The sequence below is a fragment of the Sesamum indicum genome, linkage group LG2 (assembly GCF_026168435.1).
Source record: "Sesamum indicum cultivar Baizhima isolate 11 linkage group LG2, ASM2616843v1, whole genome shotgun sequence".
Taxonomy (NCBI): domain Eukaryota; kingdom Viridiplantae; phylum Streptophyta; class Magnoliopsida; order Lamiales; family Pedaliaceae; genus Sesamum; species Sesamum indicum.
The window spans coordinates 1,819,188-1,843,759 of NC_142658.1; the positions used below are offsets into that span (position 1 = coordinate 1,819,188).

General features: G+C 34.4%; 1 protein-coding gene across 1 annotated transcript; it reads right to left on the minus strand.

The window, feature by feature from the left end:
• Positions 1–32: 32 nt before the first annotated feature.
• SEC6 lies at positions 33–20,477 on the minus strand. The gene is made up of 25 exons (XM_011099970.3): positions 20,137–20,477; positions 18,595–18,633; positions 18,326–18,414; positions 18,118–18,208; positions 17,005–17,094; positions 16,821–16,900; positions 15,989–16,081; positions 13,155–13,181; positions 12,958–13,065; positions 12,660–12,798; positions 12,525–12,563; positions 10,965–11,020; positions 10,732–10,840; positions 8,160–8,300; positions 7,887–8,066; positions 6,444–6,527; positions 6,262–6,348; positions 4,962–5,006; positions 4,517–4,595; positions 2,241–2,310; positions 2,032–2,119; positions 1,843–1,932; positions 862–978; positions 631–693; positions 33–352 (listed from the first exon to the last, which is right to left on the minus strand). Exons 1-25 carry the CDS (start codon positions 20,263–20,265, stop codon positions 218–220), a joined length of 2,268 nt encoding a protein of 755 aa, XP_011098272.1. The 5' UTR covers positions 20,266–20,477; the 3' UTR covers positions 33–217.
• Positions 20,478–24,572: the final 4,095 nt, after the last annotated feature.

Below are 24,572 nucleotides of genomic sequence, written 5' to 3' on the forward strand. Positions count from 1 at the left end.
CCAACCACAGATTTAAACGTTAGCTCGAAAAATTCAATCAAATCAAGCTCTCATCAACATAATATCGATCTCACGCAAGTTTTAAATTCACCTGCTTATCGATGATAAAAATAAAAGCCGATTGTTACATTCATATATACAACAGGGACAACAGTGGAAGTTGGAGATTGCCAAATTGCACGAGAAATGAAAACAGAAAAGATGAGCAGTTGTACGACTAGGTGAGTTTTCTCCACAGGCGGTTGTGCTTGGAAGCTGATAGGGACTTCACTTTAGGGAAAACGAAACCCGTCTTTGGAGGTTGCCCATCAACAAGAGAATTTTCATAGATTTCTTTGCACTCAGAAACAACCTGTTTCACAAAGTAACGAACATCAAGAACATGGACTGTTGTGTACTCCAGACGTATCTAACCAACAAAAAGTTTATTAACTGATAGTATATTTTATTTACACCAAGTCAAGTTTTTGGTAAAATTAAGACGAACGACGATAGGCTTTTTATCTGATTTAATTGTCTAGGTTATTTTTATTGACCAGTAGCTGTGATAAACGGTTCATCATCTTATGTATGTCAAGGCTAATTTGGTTCCATATTTACCGTTTAAGAAACTTGCAATTAAAGTATTACCTCTTTAGCATCTTTCCTTGGTATGCCTTCTCGTAAGCTAACAAGTTTCTCAACCACTTCTGGCTGCATCCACAAAATGTAAAGGTAAGAAAAGAGATAACAAGCAGTGATTCTATTTAATAATCCCACAAGAGGATAATGAACAGGAAACAAATTGGAAAAACAAGATGAACCCTCTAAGGATAGATTCAACCTAAACTGCAAGCTTACTATAGGTTAATAGTCACTTACAGGACAATCTGGCTGATGGTCAAGAATATTTGTGTATACAAGTGTGAAAGAATCTGGGCTCTCCGATGAAGCAAGTTCCCTCAAGTCACCAAGTACCTTTACTCTGTTTTCGACTTTCTGCAGCATAATAATGTTACAGGTTAAAAAAGAGGAAATCAATTAAAGTAACATATAAGAAACCAACTCCCTAACTGCAACAATAATAACTTCGGCATTACATGAATGCTTTGCAAATAATAAGCTAAAGCACAATAGAATCGAATATATAGCCAAGTGAATTGCTTATATTCTTCTATGAAGTCCCTAGTCAGTCTATATAGAGATCAGAGACCCCTTTTTTCACTTTCTTCTTCCAATGTTATAGCTATCGAGCATTATTTAACTAGCTTCCGTGTCATTACGCTGTTATCTTTTTATGATGTAATAAATTCAAATTTAACCACACAACCAAACAAGATAGCAGAATGCAATGTGGTCATTTGATACACAATTACAAAAAGATAAAAGCTATTTTATTTTAATTAATTGAACACCGAAATTGTTCTCACCTGCGTCATGAAAGACTAATGATTGGTCATCAGAAGGATGATTATGCAGGATATTTTATTGCAAGTAATAAATAAAATGAAAAAAATACTGAGTATCAGGGAGTTGTTTATACAATCTTTTTGATAAATCCATACACATTTGAACAAAATACATTATGAGTGATATCATAAGAGCCAATTTCCGGGGGGCAAGGCCTTCCAACAACCAAACCGCCCCGAACCCCCCCCCCCCAACTCGTCCTTGTGCACAGTACACAGGTATAACGGGTCATTAGTGCGGCCGATGGAAGAGCCAGCGGAAGTGGATAAGTCTATGACAGAAATGTCCACATATACGTGTAATTTTATTATTTATTCTCTTATAAGGGAAAAGGGGATCTTGAATGTGCGGAGATCAAGGGTTCAAGTTCCATAAAAGTGCTGTGGAACTTACAGAAACACTTATGTACTCCCGGAAAAAGTCCATGAGAACCTCTTCATCTAGCTTCATTCTCTCAATTGTCTCTTCTTGGATATAGTTTTTCTACAGAGCAGAGAAGATAGAATTAAAGGTTAACTACATAATGATAAGTTCTGAATTGTTGAGAATCCTATTCTCAGGAAATATTCTCATGATAGCAACCTGGAGAAGCATATGATCAACATAGACAACAATAGTTTCTTCCAGGCAGGCCTCAACAAATCGTCTAAATGATCTTTCTTCAATGTACCTTAATAATGAAAATATTCAGAAAGACAAATGAAATACATCAATAGATGACAAATCAACCACTGGATATAAGGTACTTGTAACCATTTAATACGTTTACCCAAATGGGTGAAATCACTTACATCTTAACATCTGTAAAGTAATCACCAAATGTTGCAACTAGGTACTCAGTAACCTGTCCTTCCAACCAATCTGGAGCATTAACAACAAAGACATCAGTAAAAGATCATGTCTGCAATTGAATTTGATTCATTTAATCGCCTATGTGTTTTCCCTTTCTTTCAAGCTTAAATTTCTTCATGAACCCAAAATGGAATCCAAAAAAGATATTTAATTTAGGTAAATTACAACGAGCTCCCTTGATGTTTGGCATAGTTTCAAATACCCCTCGTTGTTCCAAAAATTACCAATGCCTCCTAATTTTAAGAGCCGTCCAACAATTAGTCCATTAGTATCCGTTAGGTTTCAATCAATTTTTTAAGGTAAACTAATGCCCCTGTGAACTATAAATTATAATTTTACTGATTTTTTAAAATTTAGGAAAAAAATTTATGGACTAAATGGACAATTTTTCAAAATTTTCCATCCATTTCGCCCGATTTTTTTTCTTTTTAAAACAAGGGAAAAGTTATCAATTCAAGGCATAAGTCAAAGGACTACATAATTTCAGCAAACATTAGGGGCTATTGGTAATTTTTTAGACAATGAGAGATATTCGTAATTATGTCGAACCGGGAGCTCATTGCAATTTACACTTTAATTTAGTTAATTTGTTTCAATTTAGTTCATCTGTTCAAATTTGCAGTTGTCCGTCCTTATGTGAGATTGTACTCCTTATCCAAAAAGCTGCAATAATGTGAAAACTTAATAGTCCACAAGATGCCTATATACACTTTAATTCCAGAATTTATTTCATATGATTTTTTTTTTTTTTTTTGGGATTATTTTGATATGATTTGTGTAGTGCAGATTGGGTGCATGAGAAGATATCAGAAATGTAGGATAGGACTGATTGTTTGATAAATTCCCAGTAATGACCATACTATTTACTTCTTTGGTTCACTATCTTATAGCTCTGGGGCTTTCTACGGAGATGATTCAGGACTACATGCGTTGTTTTATCAAAGGAGATAAGTTTTAAGTGGGGAAAAGTAAAACAAATAGAATCAGAGAGTTCTAATAAGTATAACAACAGAAGGTTCTATCCGGAGCATATTGAAGTAAAATAGTCTGGGCTTTATTCTCGGGGTAATCATATGAAGAGTTTTTCCAGCCAGAAATTAAGATGAGCTTGCTGATTACACTGTACATTTCAGGTTATTACAAATCCGCCAATGAGACAATAGACCTTCTTTGTGATGTAATTTGGACAGTGATATTTTCTGTTGAATGGGCATCTTTGGTTTTCTTTAGTTAATATCATTATTTTCTGTCCAAAAAATGTTTTCTTTAAAAAGGGCTATTAATATCCTTTCATCCATTATTAATTGAATACACTTCTCTTAATATAGCATGAATGATATTGCCACAATTTTCAGAAAGAAAATGAAAAAGAAAAAGAAAGAAAAACTCAGCTTTCCCAAGTCCAAATCTCTAGTTCCTATTATCATGTTAAGTATGATAGAGTCATAACATAAACGTTTGATCCTTTGCTTTTCTGCTCTATTCTTCTTGAAACCAAAAACCCTGAAGTGCTCTATGAAGAGGTTATGGTTCACTAGTTCTTGAGATATATAAAAAATGCATATATAAAAAGAAATGGCGCACTCTATCTCAGACTCAGAGTTTTCAACTTCATAGAGCTATGTTCTCTCATTAAGGTGTACAATTGAAAATTTTCCAATTCAGAATGTGCTAGTGAGACACAATGCAAATCAACTAAACAACTATACATCTCCACCAATTAATTTCTATTATATGTTTCCAGATTTGTCTGCTAATTACATGCGGCCATAAACTATTATATCTATTTACCAACTTGTTCATGTGATGTTTAGTCTAAATGTTGATTTAGTCCTTTCGACAAAGTAACATCTGACACAATATAATCCCAAGTTAGCAACTGAAGTGTAATTTTAGAAGTTTCATTTATGAAACCTGATAGCATGCATGATACTAGAAGCAAAAACATTCAGAGAGTATGCCCTCAAAACATCCACAGGACACTTAATGTCAAATTACGAGTATGAGTAACAGCATAGCAATTTCTGTCAAGTCACAAGAGAAGCAAATCCCATTATATAATTATCATGCTTTGTCAACCATTGAGGATGTAACCAGTCATTTGCATGCGTTAGTTTGCCAACAACACTTTAGAGGGATAAGTTTTAAATAGCATTCAAACATATTCATAGAAGTAAACCTCAAGAATAAGCTGGGCAGCAGTAAAATTGATTACCTTTCTGATACAGCTTTACAAGTAATTCCTGAACTCCTGGATCTTCAAAAATGACACTTACAGTTTGATGAACAGCTTCCTAGCAACAATTAACAACTATCATTACATGCTGACAAATAAAAATCCTTAAATATGTCCATGCAGTCAACATTGGATGTTTCGCGCTGGTAGGAACAGCTTTACTAAAGGCAACAATGACCTGCACACATGCCTAACATATTCCATAATGGTACAGTGGCAGGGTAATCGCAGAAAAACATACTACCAAAATAGAGAACAAATGGCACAGTAGGGTGAATTAAAGGAAGAAGTAATGGTGTTGTAAGTTGAAAATCAGCAATACCCAAAAAGATACTATTCATCAGGAAGCTATCATGCAGAGCTATTACAAATGAGAGTTATAACAGAATATAAATCTCAAGTAAAGAAAGAATCACTAATATACCTTTGCAACCTCCAGGAAACCTTTGCAAGCGTCCTCAAAGTTAACCTGTACAAGTGATCTAAGGTCAGACTAAAGAAAGATTAGCCATCACATAGGAAGTCCATGCATATAGATAATATATTAATGCGTTATTCTCCTAAGTACGAAATATTTATAATTTGAGGTCGGTGCTGTACATCCTCATCACATCCACTCGGCAAATAAATACTGCAGTGACCAGATTTCCTCAAATCAATCATCATAAGAGGGTTTCCCCTTTCTCATTGGTCCTAGTAAATACTTCATTTTCTATTACATGCAGACCATGCTTCTGTGTTTTGTCTTAGTTTTATATCTCCAAGTTGGCTATGTTAATATTAATATAAATCAGAGGATTTAAATATTTTGCCTGCATGTCTACTTAGAGAATGAGACATTCATCTTGTATAATCAAAATAAGTACAGCCATAAAAGTGAATGAAGCAGCAGTTGAAACTGAACTGTAATGATAAGAAGTTTATAGACATGCATGCAGTAATTTAAGTATTAACTGACTGAGGTTAACAAAATGATATCTGATAGGTTACATAAGAAACTTTTTTCCTAGGGTTAGAACTCAGAATCTGAATTAACATAATATTATGAATACCCTGAAGCCAAATCAAGACAGAACAAAACTGCAAAAAGTGCCTTCCTAATGGAGAAAACAAAAGTATAAGAGAGGTTCTGGAGAAGCAAAGGTAAAAATGCTATTTCAATTAAATATGCGCTGGCTGCGAGCGGCTATCTCTCTTCAAATTCAAATATTTTGCATTGTTCCGCTGATTTCATAGTTTCAACTTATAAAGTCAATTTAAGATAATTCTATCACGTACGTTTTGTCTATTTATCTAGAACAAGCCATTTGCCAGTGAAACTGGGACCAACTTGTAACAAAATAGCTATGTAACAGCAAAACTAAGTTTGAAAAATTCATGCGACTTGTATTACTTCACCAGTGTGGATACTAAGGAAAAATCTGATACAGGACAGGAATAATTCATCCATCTAGTAAAGCTCATACGATTTCCTACAACTACAAATCTAGTGCTTGAGATAGGCAGCCAAAGATAAGAAGAGAATAGTGTTAGTGTTAAAAGCCAAGAAATCGTTAACTTTGAACACAACTACAAATCTAAAATGCTTGAGTACGAGTACACATCCAAAACTGACATTAGCACCAAAGAAACTGTTAACTTTGAATTATGGCTTCTATTTTTCAATTGGGTTCACACTCTCTGAAATAGGAGGGTGAGGGGAAGTTCTCGGCTAACATGGTCACCTGCTCAGCATAATTCTGTGGGAGAGCTTCAAGTGTGGTAGAGCTTAGCTCCATAGCTAGATCGTAGCAGCGAAGATTGTTATTGATCTGTCATAAAGTGATTTTATTAGCAAGATATAAATAATACTTGGATGATGATTCAGAGCATCTACACATATTATATGTTGCCATAATTTACATACCAATGCACATAGAGCTTCTAGACCTATTTCAGAAGCAGGTTCTTCCAATTTCTGCCTTTCAGCTGCTTGAAAATCAATCATTACCTGAAATGAGAAGAAAAACAAAACTGTCAACATTTTTCATTCATTTTATGTTCTTCAAGTCCTTTCTGATTCCCTTATCTTTTCCTTAATTATTGATTCCCTGTGGGAGGGGGGGTTCACAAATGTTGACAATATAATTTCCAGAATAATGATTTGATAATTTACCAATATATCACTCAACCATCTCAGAGTTTCTTAATAGGAGACCGGTTTTGAACAACATCAAGAACTTTCGCTGGGATGGAGCCAGAGGATTGGAAATGGCGAGACACTAACAAATTCAATATCCACAGAAATACTTTACTCGATCAATGAGATCCTATAATTGAATCACTCATTATTATATCTTTCTTTCATATCAGACTTGAAAGACGAAAACAATCAATACATTTGCTGGTTTACCAAACGATTTTTGCTTGTTCAGTAGTCGGCAGAATATATAATTGAGTTGAGGGTTTCCCTTATTGAAGTTTTTGGTATATGGGGGCAAAAGTTTTCCATTATCCACTGCCAAAACTAGTGCAGATATGCACAACATTGTGTAGGGAAGAATGTCAAATGACTAGACCTTTTGGTATATTCATGTCAATAAAGCTTAAAGACTTTGAGAGTTTTTCTTATTTCTTAAACTATCTAATTTTCCTTCACTGGAGAAACAATTTTTTGTTCAATAAAACACACTAACATGCCAACTGAGATGTATTTCAACAAGAATCATTCTAAAGTTTTCTCAATTATTTCCAATTATTATTTCCCTAACACAATGGTTGAGTGAAGTTAAGTAACTTTCATCAACCCAATGTGACTGCAATTCAAGGAAGTGCTTCAATAAAATGAACTTTACAGTTATAGTGCTTGGATCTTGCCAAATGGTTCTATCAAAATATAAGTTAGCCACTAAACATGCTTTCATGAAGTTTAACAGTGAGAAATGCGGCAAGATTTACAATAATAGGGAAAACAGGATACCCACACGCAATTCATATTTTTGTGGAGCACAAGTAATAAAACAGGATGCAACATAACTAGGTAATTTCACTGAAATAAGGTTGAAATACCTAAAGGAAAACTCGAAGGGAATAGTATGATTGGTGTGAACAAGATATAAAGCAAAATGACCTAGCGCATGAAAATTTGAATGATTTGTAACCACAATTTCCTATTGTCCTGAGATATAGGTAAAATGAAGAGATTTATCGGCTTCACAGGAATATATGAGTTAGCAATCCAACCAAATCGATCAAGCAAGCAACCAAACTGACGAGGAATAATTTCAAGAATTGATATAGCCATCTCGAATTTGATAGGATTGAGAGGCTGCTACATTGTAGGTTGGCAGACTACTCAAGTCAAACCTACCTGAATGACGGCCAAAGCAATTCTATATAGCATGACATCAGTACTATTTTCTCGTACAATCTGCACTTGCTCTCCAAGGATGCGAAACAAATCAACAGCAGCTGGCGTGTACAGCTTTCCATCCTCCGTTTTCTTTGGTGGCTGTACTTTATCAGCCTCAAGTATATTCAAGTACCATTTCTACAGAACAGGAGGACTTCAAATGACAATTTGACCAGACAAAGTAATTGGATATAAATAGAAAGCAAAGAAAATGTTCCTATGTCCAGTTACCCTGGTTGTGGCTTGCATTCGTTCAACATAAGTATTCATAAGGGGATCCATTGCACCGCTCTCTGAACAAACTTGAGCCAGAGTCTCGTCAACACCAAGTGCAATTAGATTATCTTGGTATTCAACTACCCAGCCAGTTACCTAATAACAGAAGCAAACATTATGAACCAAATAGTTCCAAACTAATCATATGCAGCCAAGACAGAAAGGATCAAGAAATTAACGGAAGCAGAAGCAGAATAATAAATGTACAATTAGCAAGAGGGAATATGGAGCAAAGATGAAACCGTATATACATCAGTAAACTCTGGTTGCAGAAAACAACAGCTATCTAGCCAAGATTATATCAATGTAAAGAATTTAGAAACTATAAGTTTCCATTTTGATCTAGGATTTAGCATAGTGAAATGAAAAGGAAAGCCAAAGCATTGAAAATTAAATTCATCACATTCTCCGGTCGTGGAAAAACAAGCATTAATTTCATAAAAATCTTGAACACAGAAATCATGTAAGATATAGTGAAATCAATGTATGAATGAACTCTCCATGAATATAAGGCTTAATTACGCTTGGACTCCCTTTTGAAATACGAAATTACACTTTCCTCCAAACAACATTCTTACACCCCTCTGAAAATTTTATGTTGAAGGACAGAAAATGCTAATATCAGCAAAAAAAATCTTGAACACAGTTAGACATCATGAACCATATAGTGAAATCAATGTACAATGAACGTCTCCATAAAGTATAAGGGTTAATTACCCTTGGACCCTCTTTGATAATGCGAAATTATACTTTCCTCCAAACAAGTTTTAAAATTACAGTTACACCCTCTCCATGAATTTTGTGTTGACCCCCTCACATCAGATTTTAGATGGAAAATGTTAACATCAACAAAAAAATGCATAAATTTTCAATTTTACCCCTCTTTCAACAATCCGTAGTAATATTTTTATACTTATAAGGGATGTAACATATAAAAAAGTAATTGTAATAAAATATTATTTCAGAATTATAGCCATTGGATAAAAAATAATCGTTAATGAATGGAAAAACTAGTCATCCTTTGGTGCTCTTTTTACTTTCTATATACAGGGTGAGGTTAACATCATTGTTGTATACATTTCTTGAAAATATCTTGTTTAAGTACTTTATCTAGTGCTTCAAAAAATAGATGCAATAATAGTGTTTACCTCACCTCATATACGTAAAATGGGGTACAACAAAATGACTAGTTTTAGATTCATAAACAGCTATGTTTTACCCTATTGGGAACAATATTTATTATAATTACATCATTTTAACTTTATACATATTACATTTATCCTCAGGGATAAAATTGAGAGTTTATGTAAATTTTTTCCTCACGTCAGTAGCATTTTGTATCCAACCCATAACGGAAGGGGGTCATTGTGGAAAATTCTTAGGGTGTACGTGTAATTTAGAAACATGTTTTGGGGAAAATGTAATGTCGTATATTCAAAAAGAATCCAAGTGTAATTAAACCTATGTATAATAATAAGACAATTTGTTATTTTTCATTTTATTAAACCAAATGAAGGAAAATGTATTCTTTGACTAAATCTAAAGATCAAAACATAGTAAAAGAATAGAGAGGAACCCTTTGAATAATGTAAAATTGAGGAAACTGAAACATCACTTCCCCAATTGTGTTACACGTCTATGTAAACGCACAAAATGAGCTTGAAAAAGCTGTAGATCAGAGGTAAAGTGTATCAGGGAAAGATTCTCTTATTTGAGGAAGCTTCCAGCAGGATGAAGTAAAACACTTGCGATTTGCTTTGCGTGAAATTATTGTCTCAAATGGGAAACGAAAGAATTTTGCAGAGAAGCCCAGTAAAAAGATGATGTTGGTTATTCTCACAAATAATTGACACTGCTGGAACATTTAATTGATGTTTTAGCTAAGTATGCCATCCAATGCTATATTCATGGTTAATGCTTCCATATGAGGAACATGTTGCTATTTCTTTTTAGGATGTACCAAATAAAGATGTTCCTAGACCTCTGACATTTTCATGCATATTTCCAGTCTATTCTAAATTTGAAATAATAATCTTATTATGTATAGCCCAACATTTTCAGAAAGAATCCTACCTTAAAATTTAATTAGGAAAGGAATTCCATAATTACTTCTGTTAACCACAAATGACTCTCAACTAAAAAGCCGATACAACCAAAAAGAGTTCAAAGAAGTAAATGTTTATATGTACATATGGTCCCCCCCCCCCCATCTCTCTCGATGAAAGAAAAACTTCTGTCAACCTGGAATATTATAGTTTATGTGTTTCTTTCAGAAGATACCAATTTTATTACTCAAAGAGAATATTGAAAGACCAATTTAGAAGACCAGCAGTTCACATAAAAAATAAAACTCAAAGGTCATTGATTAGCATAAAAAAGGTAGAGATCAACTATTTCCAAGTGCACTGTGTCATAACCCGTGATTAACAAGCATAACCATATAGCAGAAATTAAGGAGTTTTTTATACAAAATTCTTGAGATATGATATTAGTTCCAATATCAATAACTGAGGTTCAGATGGGATACCTTTAGTATCTCTATATTTGTCAGATCATTAGCTCTGTCACTGAGTAGCCTAAGCCACTGAATAAATCTCTCAGTGTAAAGATTCACCATGAGCTGGAATATTTCGTATCTAAAAGGATGGAAATTCGAACAAAGAAGCAAATTGTTATGGAAAAGAAAAACTAGTCCAACAAATCCTAATCCCCTTCAGGGGGTTGAAAACAGATTAGTTATCATGTTAAAACATGACAAACCTAGGAGGAAAGCATGGTGCAACATAATCGTATATATCTCCAAGCTCTTCACCAATCTGACATTAGCAGAAAAGTACACCAAGATCAAATATATTTTAAATAACTGACAAAGCAATACGTAAAAAGATAAGAATTGCAATATTTCGTTATTTAACTCCAATACATAATAAATCATGTAGGTCATCGTGTCTACATATGCACTGGTCTTGTAACCACTAATGTCTCACTAACAACATTTTTAGTATGTTGACACTGAATTCAAAAAGTCGGCTAGTAGGTATAGTTCCACATCTATATAATAAAACATAGTCAATGACGCTATCCACCTATGCGCCACATATATGCACAATTGGATAGCCTCATTAAACTCTATTTTGCAACATGAGAAATTACATATGTTGTTTTTTAATTAAAGTTGTTATCATACTTATGTAAAAGATTTTAATATTTGTTTAGATAAGTACATCAATAACTGACTTATCCTCAATCCTTTTTTATCCAATATGTACTTATTGATTACTTTAAATTTCAAAATTCTTTATTTATATTTTTTACTTTACTTAAAATCTAATGATATTAGATGTTTTCAACACAAATTGGTATCTTTTAATTATTTACTGTATACGTTAAATATTAATATTAAAACTTCAAGTAAGGGCCCACATTCATACACTTGAATAGTCTCATTGAATTCTAATTAGCCATATCATAGTAATAGTTCTTTAAAATATAAAATTCTGCTTATGGACGAATGAAAATACCCAATGTGATCCTTTAATTCAAAGAGATTACATTTTAGATTATTTAGCAATTCCTTATTTTTATATTTTCACATTTAAAATGTTCATTTTTGTTTTAATTTTTTTTTAAAGTATAATACTCCCATGCCTTGGCTCAGCTACTAACTAGTTGTGAGAAAGATAGAAGCTTGGTCCAAGTTTGTTCAGTTGAATGATTTTGCGGTTATTCCTGTGCCACTTCAAATCATGAAAAATATACTACATAGTACATACACTATAGGCTCCTCATAATGCCAATGAAATTTTGGTGGTAACAGTTCAGTACTCAGACTAAAGAAATAACAATATTCAGAGTGACAAACAGATTAATTTATTTCGGAAACCTTATAAGGAATTAACCTCAAGAATTATCAGTAAGATATTATAAGCATATGAGTAAATCATATTTTATAAATGATTCCAAGTGCTCAGTCAAATATTGTGTAAATTGGCGAGAAAAAAGGAGTAGAGAATGCACGGATCATGATTTGTTCAAATGTATTGAATGGACAAAGAAATCATATAGAAGCAACTTGCAAGGACACAGATGGAAAAAGCTTTGATAAAACACGAAAATAGGTTCTCCAAGCACTGATGCACTTAACATTATGATATACCATTTCGACCAAAATAAACATGATACCCTACAGTTTTCTACCCTAGAAGCAAATCAACTTTCAAATTTCTCCTGCTGCCACTATCAGTTAAAGAATCCAATAATAACTGATAATTTCTGTAAAATACCAGGATACATAGGTAATGGAAAGAGGTAGATGAATACCGTTCTAGCATCCTCTAAAGCTCCTTTTAGGTCCTCGGACTGAAAGGGATATTATTATCAGGACATGAGGATTGATTGAAAAGCTTATAAATTTTAGACTAGTGCTACATAACAGAAGCATCATATAAAATAAACCTCAGTGAGCAATCGGTCGAAACGTGCTTCAACGGACTTCCTTATTGCCTCATAACATTTATCCTTGTAGCCTTTACCTTGAACCTTCAACTTCTGCTGTGTAAGATTTCTAGAGGACGCTGATGAACTTGCAGATTTCCTAAGGAGAAAAAAAGGAAAGGAAGAAGAAGAAGAATTAACAACTGAGATTAACAAATTATGCAACGTTTATTTCAAAGTATAATTATGCACAAAAACATGGAGTAGGCGACTAAATCATGAGGTGAAGTGCTTAAGCATTAGTTAACCAGGTAAATACTTGGCATTTCTACGAGGATTTGCTATAGTCTCCATTGCACCATCTCCTTCAGCCTCAGCTGCTTCCACTGCTACTTGGTGGTCCAGGATTTCTTGCATTTCAACAACCCTTTTCATTTCAGGGGTAAAGCAAAGACAAACATTAGTACATAGATGAACCAGCCACAAATGGCATGGTCTCATTCTGATTGAACATACCTCAATGCACGAACCAGTGTCTGTGGGCTGCAAAAGAAAACTTACTATGATAAATGAGCAGCACAAAAATACGCAGGACAGTGGTTAAAAGCCAAGCATATAAATGAAAGATGAGGAATGGAATTCAGACTGTAGGTTGTACAGTTGATTAAATTTGAATAAATATAATACTCACTGAACTCTTGAAAGATAAACTTAAAATTCATTTATGGATGGCCCATTATGGAAACATATATATATATAGGTGCCAGGACATTGTGCAGATGTCATGATGACTGTCCCTGCTCTTTGTCTAGAATGATCTATGCGATTCGGTAGCATCAAATAAAGTCACAGCTATAAACCTACTAAGGATGTTCCTATAGTGGTTTGGTAATTGCTAGCCTGCATTCAAGAAGTGATCTATAAGGAATTCCATCTTATTCTTCAGTCTTAACAGCTAAATCAAAATCATCAACTTAATGCTGGACACTAATATAATCTTGCAATTTGTTTTCAAAATAAGAAGCTCCGGAAGTAATTACAGTGTTTTCACAGGTTTTAGATGTATGGCCAGCCGCACAGGAAAGTTAAGTACATCACCAGTGTACTACAACTAGCATCCAGGGGTGTTACACATCAATCACCACTTCATCTGACTTCGTCCAGAATAAGTTCAGATTTATGTAGTAGATTGCATCACCCCAGCTTTATTCTAGCAAGCTCAATCAATTCTGCAGGCTGAAATAATAGAGTAAGATGCAGAAAAGCACTTACCTTAAAACACAGCAAGTGCCATGGAACTTATCAGAAATTTTGATTGGATCAGTTGAAGATATAAATGTCAAATAGGATTTTAGTGAAAATAGTGTGAAGAACTTATTGTTCTTAGAAACACAATAATGAAATATGGCAATAATAGTAAAAGTTCCCCGAAGTATAAATATTTGCCTTTTCAATTTACTTTACTGGCAATTTTTCCCCAGGAAACAGTTGAAATAATTCATCCAGGAGTAAATTTCCCAGGAAACAGTTGAAAGAACTTGGAAAGTTTCCCAGACAAAGCAAAAGGGTATAACAAGCATATATAAAGAACAGATCAAGTAGCATGTACATAGAGTCTAAACTAACAAAAAGTCTATCTACAAATTTATTTTGGCATGCATGATGCATGCATTATCTGCACCAAGAAAAAAAAAACAAACAAACAACAAACCAAACCTCAAATAGCATTCTTGCTCGAAATTAAACAAGGTAATTAAGTTTATCATGATATGATGTATGAGTCCATAGTGTAAGACTAGCAAGTAAGCTGGGCGACAATCTATATGCGAAGTCATTCCAAGTAAAACAATTTTAAAGCCCATGCCAACCATGATGAGTCTCTAACTAAATGTAAAATGTCAGAAATTGACAGAGTAATTTATCATACGTGAAGCATTTTAGAAATTCTAATGTCAAATTATTCTTCAATAGTGGAAATACTAAGGCAATGAGAGTCTCCAGGAACTGAAAAGATATTATAATTGGAAATCTTACAAACAAATACCAAGCACCTTTAGGGACAGATGACAGCTTAAATTCATAACATTTCTATTAAGGGCGTTTCCTTAGTTTGTTATCAACAGATTGTTCAATGGGTTTCTGCCTACAGGCTTTGAGGTGCAATCATGATCAAAGGTTTTTGGTCTGGGGCTTCGTGATTGATCATGCTTTTAGTGTCAGTCATTGTTGCCAATGTGGTTGATAAGTTATGGGTGTCATTCCTAGTTCAAATTTACACTTTAAAGATTCCAGAGACATTTTCAAGAAGCCGTCTTGTTATACACTCAACCACTTGGGTAGATGCCTATTAGGTATGCTCAGTTACCTGCTTTATCATTGTTGTATCATTTCCAGACATTAAATTTTGAGCCCAGACCTTTAGAACAAGTTACTTTTTACTGCATTTGGATTGATGAATTGGGATTTGGAGAAATGATTTGAAAAGACTTTATATCAAAAGAATTTGAAAATCCACCAATACGTAAAAGTTCAAAATTAGGATTTGAAGTCCTTTGAACTTAGAGTTGTCCAAACAAATTCAAAGAACTTTTTATAAGGATTTGATTCCATAATTCCAAATTCATCAATCCAAATCCAAATCCAAATGTAATCTTGGATTCCTGCAGTATGAAGAATCAGCTTAACAAAACATTCCAGGACACCCAGCCCATGCTATGGAACTTTATAAAGAATTGAAAACAGCATCAAGAACAACTAAAAAATCGTTTCCACTACATTGAACAATTGAAAAAATCTATTTCCAATCAAGGTATTTACCAGGTGAATCCAACCTCATATCTTTCAATTTTCTTTCCTTAAAGACGAGAAAAATCAGCTCTATTATACTGCTGTCTGCAGTTGGTGTTATACCAAAGCTACAGGAGAAAAACCTTCAACGCTTTTCCAACATTAACCTCAAGTGATGTACGCGACAAAAACTTCATCAGTAAGACAATTAAATATTAATAGTCCTGCAACATGGACTCAATAAATATGCTCGGCCACATTGCTTCAATTTCATAAAAGAGAGTATTGCAAACACCAGCCCATGTTACATCATGAGCCCAATGACAAAAATGAACCTTCGAGCTATTAAATTATGCAAATTTTTAAACCACAAGATGTTATTCATTTTAATGTTTCAACATCATATACCTAAAAAGAAGTAAGTCATACTCCAAACAAACATTAATCTAGATATTCATGCACAAAATCTTTGCCAACCCTCATTTTCTATCCAAAAATTTAAACACCAAGGCAAAGAACAGGAAAAGTGCAATGTGTAAAAGCAAACCCTCGAACAAGCATACCTTTCTTTAGCAAGTTTGAAGAAGTTGGCGAAATGACCCCATAATGTTGTCTCAAACGTCTCCCATGTGCGATCTACTTCTTCAAAGTATTCTCTGTGCAATGTCGTACTCAATCAACCATAAAGAACACAAATAGCGCTCAAGTGCCTTATTAAGAACATCGTTAAAGCATGAAAGAATTAAATTTGAGAAACAGCTGCTCATGTTCTGACCTTTCTTTTCTGGGTAAGGTGTAATACTGTCATCTACTATATGTTGTGTTTTGACACCATTAGCACATTCCTCTGGTCGAACATTTTATCATTTTATTCCAACTCTCAAGATAGGAGTCGCAAAACAACATAAGCAACATACCATTGTCACCATTCTGTTAAAGCCTAAATTGGAGGAAAGCTTTTGCCATCATTAAAGCATGAAAGAATTGCATCTGAGATACAGCTTCTTATGCTCTGACATTCTTTTTTTGGGTAAGGTGTTATACAGTCATCTTCTATATAATGTGTTTTGACACCATTAGCACATTCTTCTGGTCAAACGTTTCACCATTTTATTCCAGGAAAGATAAATACTCTCAGCATAAGAGTCGTAAAACAAAATAAGCAACAATTATTGTGACCATTCTGTTAAAGTCTAAATTAGCAAAAAGCTTTTGCAACATAGCTTAAAAGGGTATTCGGGGACATGATGGCACAAGGATTGCCAATATGTCTCCGTTATACTTGACTAGTCAAGTACATTATTGACCAAAATATATTCAACTACCTTGGACAACATAGTCCTAACGTTACTTTATTACATAAAACCATCAGGACAAGTGCATGTAAACACTTACCTCAGGCGACCAACCTCTTCTTCATGAGATGATACAGCTGCTAATGCAAACCTTCGTTTCCCGTCCAGCGCAGTTAACCTCTATAGTTAATCAACCATAACAAATTCAGTAGCATATTACATAAGATTCAACATTTATTGGGTCAATTAGTAAGTAATCACATAATCCCAGAAAAAATCTCTACCTCGTAGGTGTTAATAATTTCCTTATCATTACTCAAGGAATTATGTGCTTCTGCAGCCTCCACAGAGATTGACATCATACCCTCCACATCCTGCAAAAGAAAAATGAAGTTAGGATGCTAGTAAACAGGTGCAATTCAAATAGAGAGATCATCTGAGACTCGGTAAGCATCAGTGACATAAGGAGATTCCAACTCCTTTAGCAGCTTGATACAGTGCAATCACATAATTGTTAGGCAGCAATTGGTATCAGAGAACAAGCTGGGAATAGAATCAATTTCCGAACCCAGGATTGCATATTTACTCATCGGGATTCCGGACTGTCATTCCTTCGGAATTCTCGTTTCCCAGAACTATGGCATTAGCCATTGCTTCTGCTCCTACAGGACTGCCCATTCCCGAGCTTGGGAAGGAACCAAAGTCATATTGAAATAGTTGTGCAGATACATAGAATACACATATATACAAAATAAGTTATTTTATTTTATGTCATGCGAAAATTTCGATATATATATATATATATATATATATAGTGTGCATGGAGATCAACATAAATATTCATAAGCCAAACATTTAAATTTACTATGTTCACATCAACATTACATATAATTTTCGCATGATTAATGTTTATTATATAATTAACATATAGTATAGCATATTTATAACATATATTTACACATATGTACACCCATACATAAGCAAAGCTAATCTTGTGTATATTTCCCACTTGCAAATTGTTCACATTAAATTTTCTTTTTTATCTTTATATACAAGTAGTATTATACTAAATATTTATAACATAAGACATATATAGAACATACGTACACTTGGATACTTTTGTCATTCATACACCTATTCTTGGATGCTAGAACCAAGCATGAGAACAGAAACAATTATAGAAGCATGCATCTATTCATTTCTCATTCCTAAGGCATATCAAGCATCAGACGTGCTATTTTAAGGCCATATTTTCCCATAACTTTATTCCACTCATAACTCATTTTAATCCTACCTATATATACTCTATTACACCAATCACCACTTAAGAGATTTAAGAAACGTCCTCCACATTTCGCAGACTAAGTGACACCAGAACACATAGGTGGTAAACTCACCTTCAGAGTCATGTTCAGATTATTCCTCGCATTACTGAGGAGCTTTACTTGCTCGTGATTTTCAATCAATGTCTGGCATTCTTGACATAATCTGTTATGAATGTAAGTTTTACATTAGCCTAAAACATCAATTAGCAAACACAGCAAATGCATTCTATTTTACCAAGGAATGGAGAGCATTTATAAAGTATGTACAGCATCTTCATACTTCTCAATCTCAACAAAATTCTCTCTGAGCTGAGTTATCGTCTTCTGAGACAAAGTCAGTGATTCAAGACCTGCCTGTGCCTGCTCAACCTGAATCCATAAATTCAAAGGAGAGACAAGTTAGACGACTGGACATACACCCAATCAAATATAACTTATACAGACTCCATAACCATATTCACTGCAAGCTGAAATGCAACATATTAACTTTCCATAATTAGTATTTAATATGAGAATGAGAAGGTATACAGGCTCAGGATCCATCTATACCTGTTCAGCAACCATTGTACTGAGTTGTGCATCATTTGCCTGACAACAAACCATAATCAAAATGTTCACCACCAAATATTAAAGTAATCTTTATTAGAATATGAGCTAAAAATAATTAACAGAAGGAAGAAAACTCAAAACTCGCAAAAGATCAATCATTTACTAATCCAACAAAACAATAGACACAAGAAGCAACTCTTAGAAAAGCTATTTCGAATACTGCCATTCAACAAAACATTGGTTATGGCACCAAGCTTGGAAGTAAGGCTCTATATATCCATGATGCTTGGTTTGCACCAACATCATTGCAGCAGAATTGAGAGTTAAAAGTTCAGATGACTTGAGATGGTCAATATCCCCTTTGTCTTGCTTATTGGGAATGAAAAGGGTGATACAGTGCGCATCATGCACAAAGATTAATGCAGTAAACTGGGTACTTAATCTCCTAACCTAATAAACTTCCTTTTGGTAATAGAGCAACCATTTCGTATGATGACAACTGATTTCTAATCTTTCAAGTATTAACTGACATATAGAAAAGAGAAAAAGGAAAATTTCAATTTATAATCTGATTAGTCCAAACAATAAGCAGGCACAGAGACAAATGCTTTCAGAAGATTTTCCACTCTAAAGTTAGTAATAAAAAGCACCTCAAGTCATTAAGATATAACAAATGATTAGTAGCACATCAATTCATTAAGATATAACAAATAAACATTCTGTACTACATTATCTCCTAATAAGATTGCAAATTTCTTCCATCTACATTATATTTACTACTAAAAGACCATACCAATTTCTCAACATTGCTTGCAGTGCTGCTATATACCATACAAATTCTACAAAGTAATGATTTCCTTAGTGACCTTTAATTGAATGTTTCACGTACATAGAAACTAAGTTAACAAACAGAAACATTGGTATCAGAAGAATCCTTGGTATCAAAAGAATCATGGGTATCAACAGACTGGGACCACAAAATTTATATTCGTACAGGCACAGAAAACTACAATACCAAACAATCAAGATATTGTGCTAGAAACGTAAAGGAAACTTCAATTTCCTAATCTGATTACCCCAACAAACACTGCAGTATCAAAATCTTGAATACCTAAAAGAACACTGAGCATGAATCAATTAGTAATAGCTTTCAAAATTTGCTGATCAGAAACTCCAATTGTAACAAAATGTTTTTGACAGAAATTTATTAACAAATGAAACATTCAACTATATCTTACTCTAAATTCAAATATCTGACCGATTATATCCCTTTCCGTCACTAGAGAATCCTTCTTCTGAATTTTTTCCCGTCGCCTTTAATCCCATACAAAATTTCAAATGAACTGATTTCCCTGAGGTCTTCAATTTAAAATTTCACAACCTAGAATTATAGGAAACCACAGAAATTTGCACAGATTTTTCACCAATTTAAATTACATGAGCTCACATGCGGCGAATACAAACAGAGGAAGCTACTGACCAAAATGAACGACACTTCATTGAGAAATTTCGTAATTTTATCAGTTAAAACTAAAAATAAACCTGTTGACGGGCAATGTAATCAGCTTTTATTGAAGCAATGGACTGCAATAAGTCCGGCAGCGGCAGAAGCTTCGCCACCTCTCTCACCGCCGCCTCCTTCGCCTCCACCCCTAGATCCTCGACCATCATTTTCCTCCCCTCCTCTCTATAATCCTAAGGTATTAACCCAAATTCTTGAAAATAAGCAGAACAATGGTCGAATTACTTACGAGCATCTAAATTCGTAATTTACAGTTCGGATCTCAACTGGATCATGTAGAGAAGATGAAGAAGAAAGAGAACGTGGTGTCCTTATTTGGACTAGGATCGGGTAACGATCCGATGACTCTCGAGTATTGGCTCCGGATCCGGTCAATTCCGGATCTTGGTTTCGGGTTTGAGCTCTGGGTTTTTTTTGTTTTTTTCTTGGGTTTGAGCTGCTGGTTGGCCCGACAAACTCCAGCGCGTTTACTTATTTGTTATTTTTTCTATTTGTTTTTTTATGATACAGACACGTCACTTATACGTATATTATAAATAATTTTTGGGAATGTTAGGGAGTGTTTGCGAGAGTTTTAAAAAAATATTTTTTAATTTTTTGCTCTCGAAAAGTATTTTTAAAATATTTAGAATGTCAACTTCTGCTTTTAAAATGAATAAAAAGAACGTTTTTAGGCCAAAAGCTATAAATACCTTAGGAGGTACTTTTAGTTGCTTTGACTTTTTTGTAAATAAATTCAACTTTATTTTTTTACTATTATACCCTTATCATAGCAATTTTGTTTCAATTTTATCGTTTTTAATTTATTTTTAAAATTATATATTTAAAATTGATATTGGAGTTTTCAAATAATTTAGTAATAATTAAGTTTATACATTCACATATTTACTATTTTAAATTTTTTATATTTATTTGTTGTATTATTTAATTATATTATTTCGTTCACATATTATTATTTGATTAATTAATAAATTTTTTTTTTTTTATGCAATCCTGTCCCAAGAGGGCAAACTCACTCTCATCAAATCAGTACTGCAATCTATCCCAAACTATGCAATGTCCTGTTTTCACACTCCACATAATCTTCTCAATGACATTAGTAGGCAAATGGCTTCATTCTTTTGGGATAGTGGGGATAAACAAAAAATTCATTGGTTGAATTGGGGAAAAATCTGTAAGACAATGAATGACAAAGTTTGAGGGATTTGGTATTTACATAGCTTTAATATAGCCCTCCATGCCAAGCAAGGATGACGACTTTTGCATATGCCTGATTCTTTACCGAGTAGAATGCTTAAGGTTAGATATTATACAGATACAAGCTTCTGTGAAGCTAAGAAAGTCTCAAATAATGCTTCGTACACATGGCAAAGTATACTAGCAGCAAAAGAGCAAGTACAAGCAGGATCTTGATGGCGAATAGAAGATGGAATGAGGAGGATAGGTGGATAACGAGAGAACATACCTTCAAGGTGCTTACTCCATCAAATACACTGGATTCACACGCCAAAGTTAGTGAGCTCATTGCAGCTAATGGATAGGATTGGAACATAGAACTGGTAAAGCATATCTTTGCACTGAAAGAAGTCGAGTTGATTCTTTCTATTCCATTGGGAAGGATGACATAGGATCAGATTATTTGCCACCGTTCAAAGAAGGGGTAATTCTCAATTTGTTCGACGTATAACATGCATCATCGTTTATTAGCCATGACAAAGGGGTTGACAAGCATTGAAGACTCCAAAGAAAATTGGCAGTTTGTATGGAATCTCAATCTACCCCCAAAAATGAGAATGTTTACATGGAGAGCCTACAGGAATGCCATACCCACGGTGACAAATCTCATGAAGAGACAACGCCTTGAGGATGGTTGATGCCCCAGATGCGAAGAGATGGAAGAGGATGACCAACACGCCTTTCTTTCATGTTCATTTGCAAGGATGGCGTGGGCGCTGCGTAATCTGCCTTGGATAATTATCAATACATAGACTGGGATCATGTGAAGGGTGGATGAGAGGAGTGAAAGGTAAACTGGAAAGGACCAAGCAACCTGGTTCTTCACGATTTGCTGGATGTTGGAAAATGCCAAAGAGGATCCTCTAAGTGTGATACCAAAGGCTAACAGCTTTCTGCAAGCTTACAAAACAGCCAGTTGGATACCTTGCAAAAAAACTAGGAGAGTCCATGTAGCACGTTGGATACCACCTCAGAATGATGGCATCAACATATATTTTGATGCTGCTATCTTCACTCATCTTCGGGGAGTCGGGGCAGGAGTATTAGTGCGTGATTGTCAAGATTAGTAAACTTTCAGCTGCTGTTTCCTGTTCATCTTTTGCAAAAACAGAGGAAGAAGAAGAAGACAGTGTTCCCCGAAAAACTGTTTGAACAACTCCGTGCAAAATCGTGTTTGCTGCTTAGCATTTTTATTAGTAACCCTTTTTTTTTGACGACTTATTCGTTTCTTGTTAATTTAGGAGTTAGTTTATTAACTGTTTCACCTGTATATATATACAGGTTTCATACCTGTATTTTAAAAGATCACTTTTATAGAATTTGAATTTTACTTGATTAATTTTCTTCATGGGTATAGCCACAATCCGGTGGCTTCATATCATCATCTTCTTCTCGCGTGTAAATCATACAAACTGATGCGCACCCTCTTTTGTTTTTTCTCTTTCTTTACTCTGTTTCTTCCCTTCACAACAATGTTTGGGAAACATACTCAAAGATGGATCTTTGAAGAACAGTTAATCAATTCTTCACTAGAGAGGCTGGGACTACATGGAGGAGAACATCCAGGGACCAGCCTGGTATCTGTCCTCTTAGATGGAAATAACTTTCTTACATGGAGTAGATCCATAAAATTGGCATTAGGCGCCAAGCAGAAAGTTGGAATAATAAATGGGAGTTGTGCAAAACCTACAGAAATCAAGGAAGAAATTGAGTAATGGAAGCGTGTAGACTGTATGGTATAGTGCTTGGCTTTTGAACTCGATCAATAAAGAAATTGCAGAGGCCTTTATTTACACAAGACCTATGGGAACAGCTGGAGGCAAGATTTGGGGAAAGCAATGGCCCTTTGCTCTATGACATCTAAAAGAAAATAGCTTCTTTGCTCCAAGGAGACTTGACTATATCAGCCTAATTCACTAAACTCAAGAAATTATGGGACGAACTAGCCCATTTAAATCCACTTCCTAGATGCTTTTGTGGAGCAAGCAGAGCTATGTCAGATATTAATTCATCAAGCCAGCTCATCCAGTTCTTAATGGGGTTAGAGGATGGATATGACCACATACAAAGCCAGATCTTATTGACGGAGCCATTGCCTACAATAGCAAGGCTTATTCTATGCTGCTACAAATAGAGAAACAGCATGAGAGACACATAGGAACAACACAAGATGGGGCCATGAATGTAAAGTCTGTGAATTCAAGAAATCAGGCTAAAGAAATGATAATGAGGAAGAAGACTGGGACAGACAAGAAATCACAATTTTGTGATTTCTGCAAAAGGAATGGTCATACTAGACAATCTTTGGTAGGCTTTCCAGATTGGTATAAAAGCCTAATTGAACAAAGAAAGGGTGAAAAATGCAACGCAGACAAAGCCTTTAATGTTGATACTGAAGAAACCTGCCCAGACCCCTTTTTCTGCTGCAAAACCTGAAATTGCCAAACTTATTAGGAGTGAGATTAAGAAGGCAATGCAAGAAGAAAGGGACGTGTAAGGACACTCCACAAATATGGCTAGCATAGAGGATTATGCAGGTAACACTCTTACTCCTAAACCGTGGATAATTATGTGCAGTGATTTCCATCTACTAAGACATTTAAAACATTTAAAAACACCTATATTTGGTAAGTTACTAGATGGGACAAGAACACAAGTTACATGTAAAGGCATAGTTCAATTGACTGCTGATATAATCTTGTATCAAGTACATTCCAGTTTTTAAACACAACCTCCTTTCAGTAAGTAGATTGTGTACTGATAACGCTCTTAAGGTTATTAATGATCAGTGTATTTTGCAGGGGCTTCGGACAATGAAGACTATGGCTATGGGTAGATTAGTTGGAAAACTTTATGTGCTCACTTAAGGACTTTTGGATGTCTATGCTATGCATCTAATAATCAACCAAATAAAAGGAAGTTTGATTCTAGAAGCTATAAATGTGTTTTCCTAGGATATGATCATGGGCCAAAGTGTATGACATAACCTCACATAACATTTTTATGAGTAGAGACATAGTATTTCATCAAAGTGTATTCCCTTTTCAACTATTGGACACATAAGTTAAAAGTATCATGGAATTTTATGTTGTATCTGAAATTCGACATCAATACCAACCTTTTCTTTTTTATTTCTTTTGGGCCATCATTGAGTAATTGTAGCCCATATGTTTGGGTTGCAAATATTTTTAGGGTAAATTATAATGAATTTTTGAAATAT

Coding starts and splice junctions, on each gene's coding strand:
- SEC6 (XM_011099970.3), bottom strand. CDS start 20,265: ATGATGGTCGAGGATCTAGGGGTGGAGGCGAAGGAGGCGGCGGTGAGA. Junction 16,082..16,820: donor GAAGAGGTTGGTCGCCTGAG/GTAAGTGTTTAC, acceptor GACATTGCACAG/AGAATACTTTGAAGAAGTAG. Junction 8,301..10,731: donor CAAATATAGAGATACTAAAG/GTATCCCATCTG, acceptor TTCTGTTATTAG/GTAACTGGCTGGGTAGTTGA.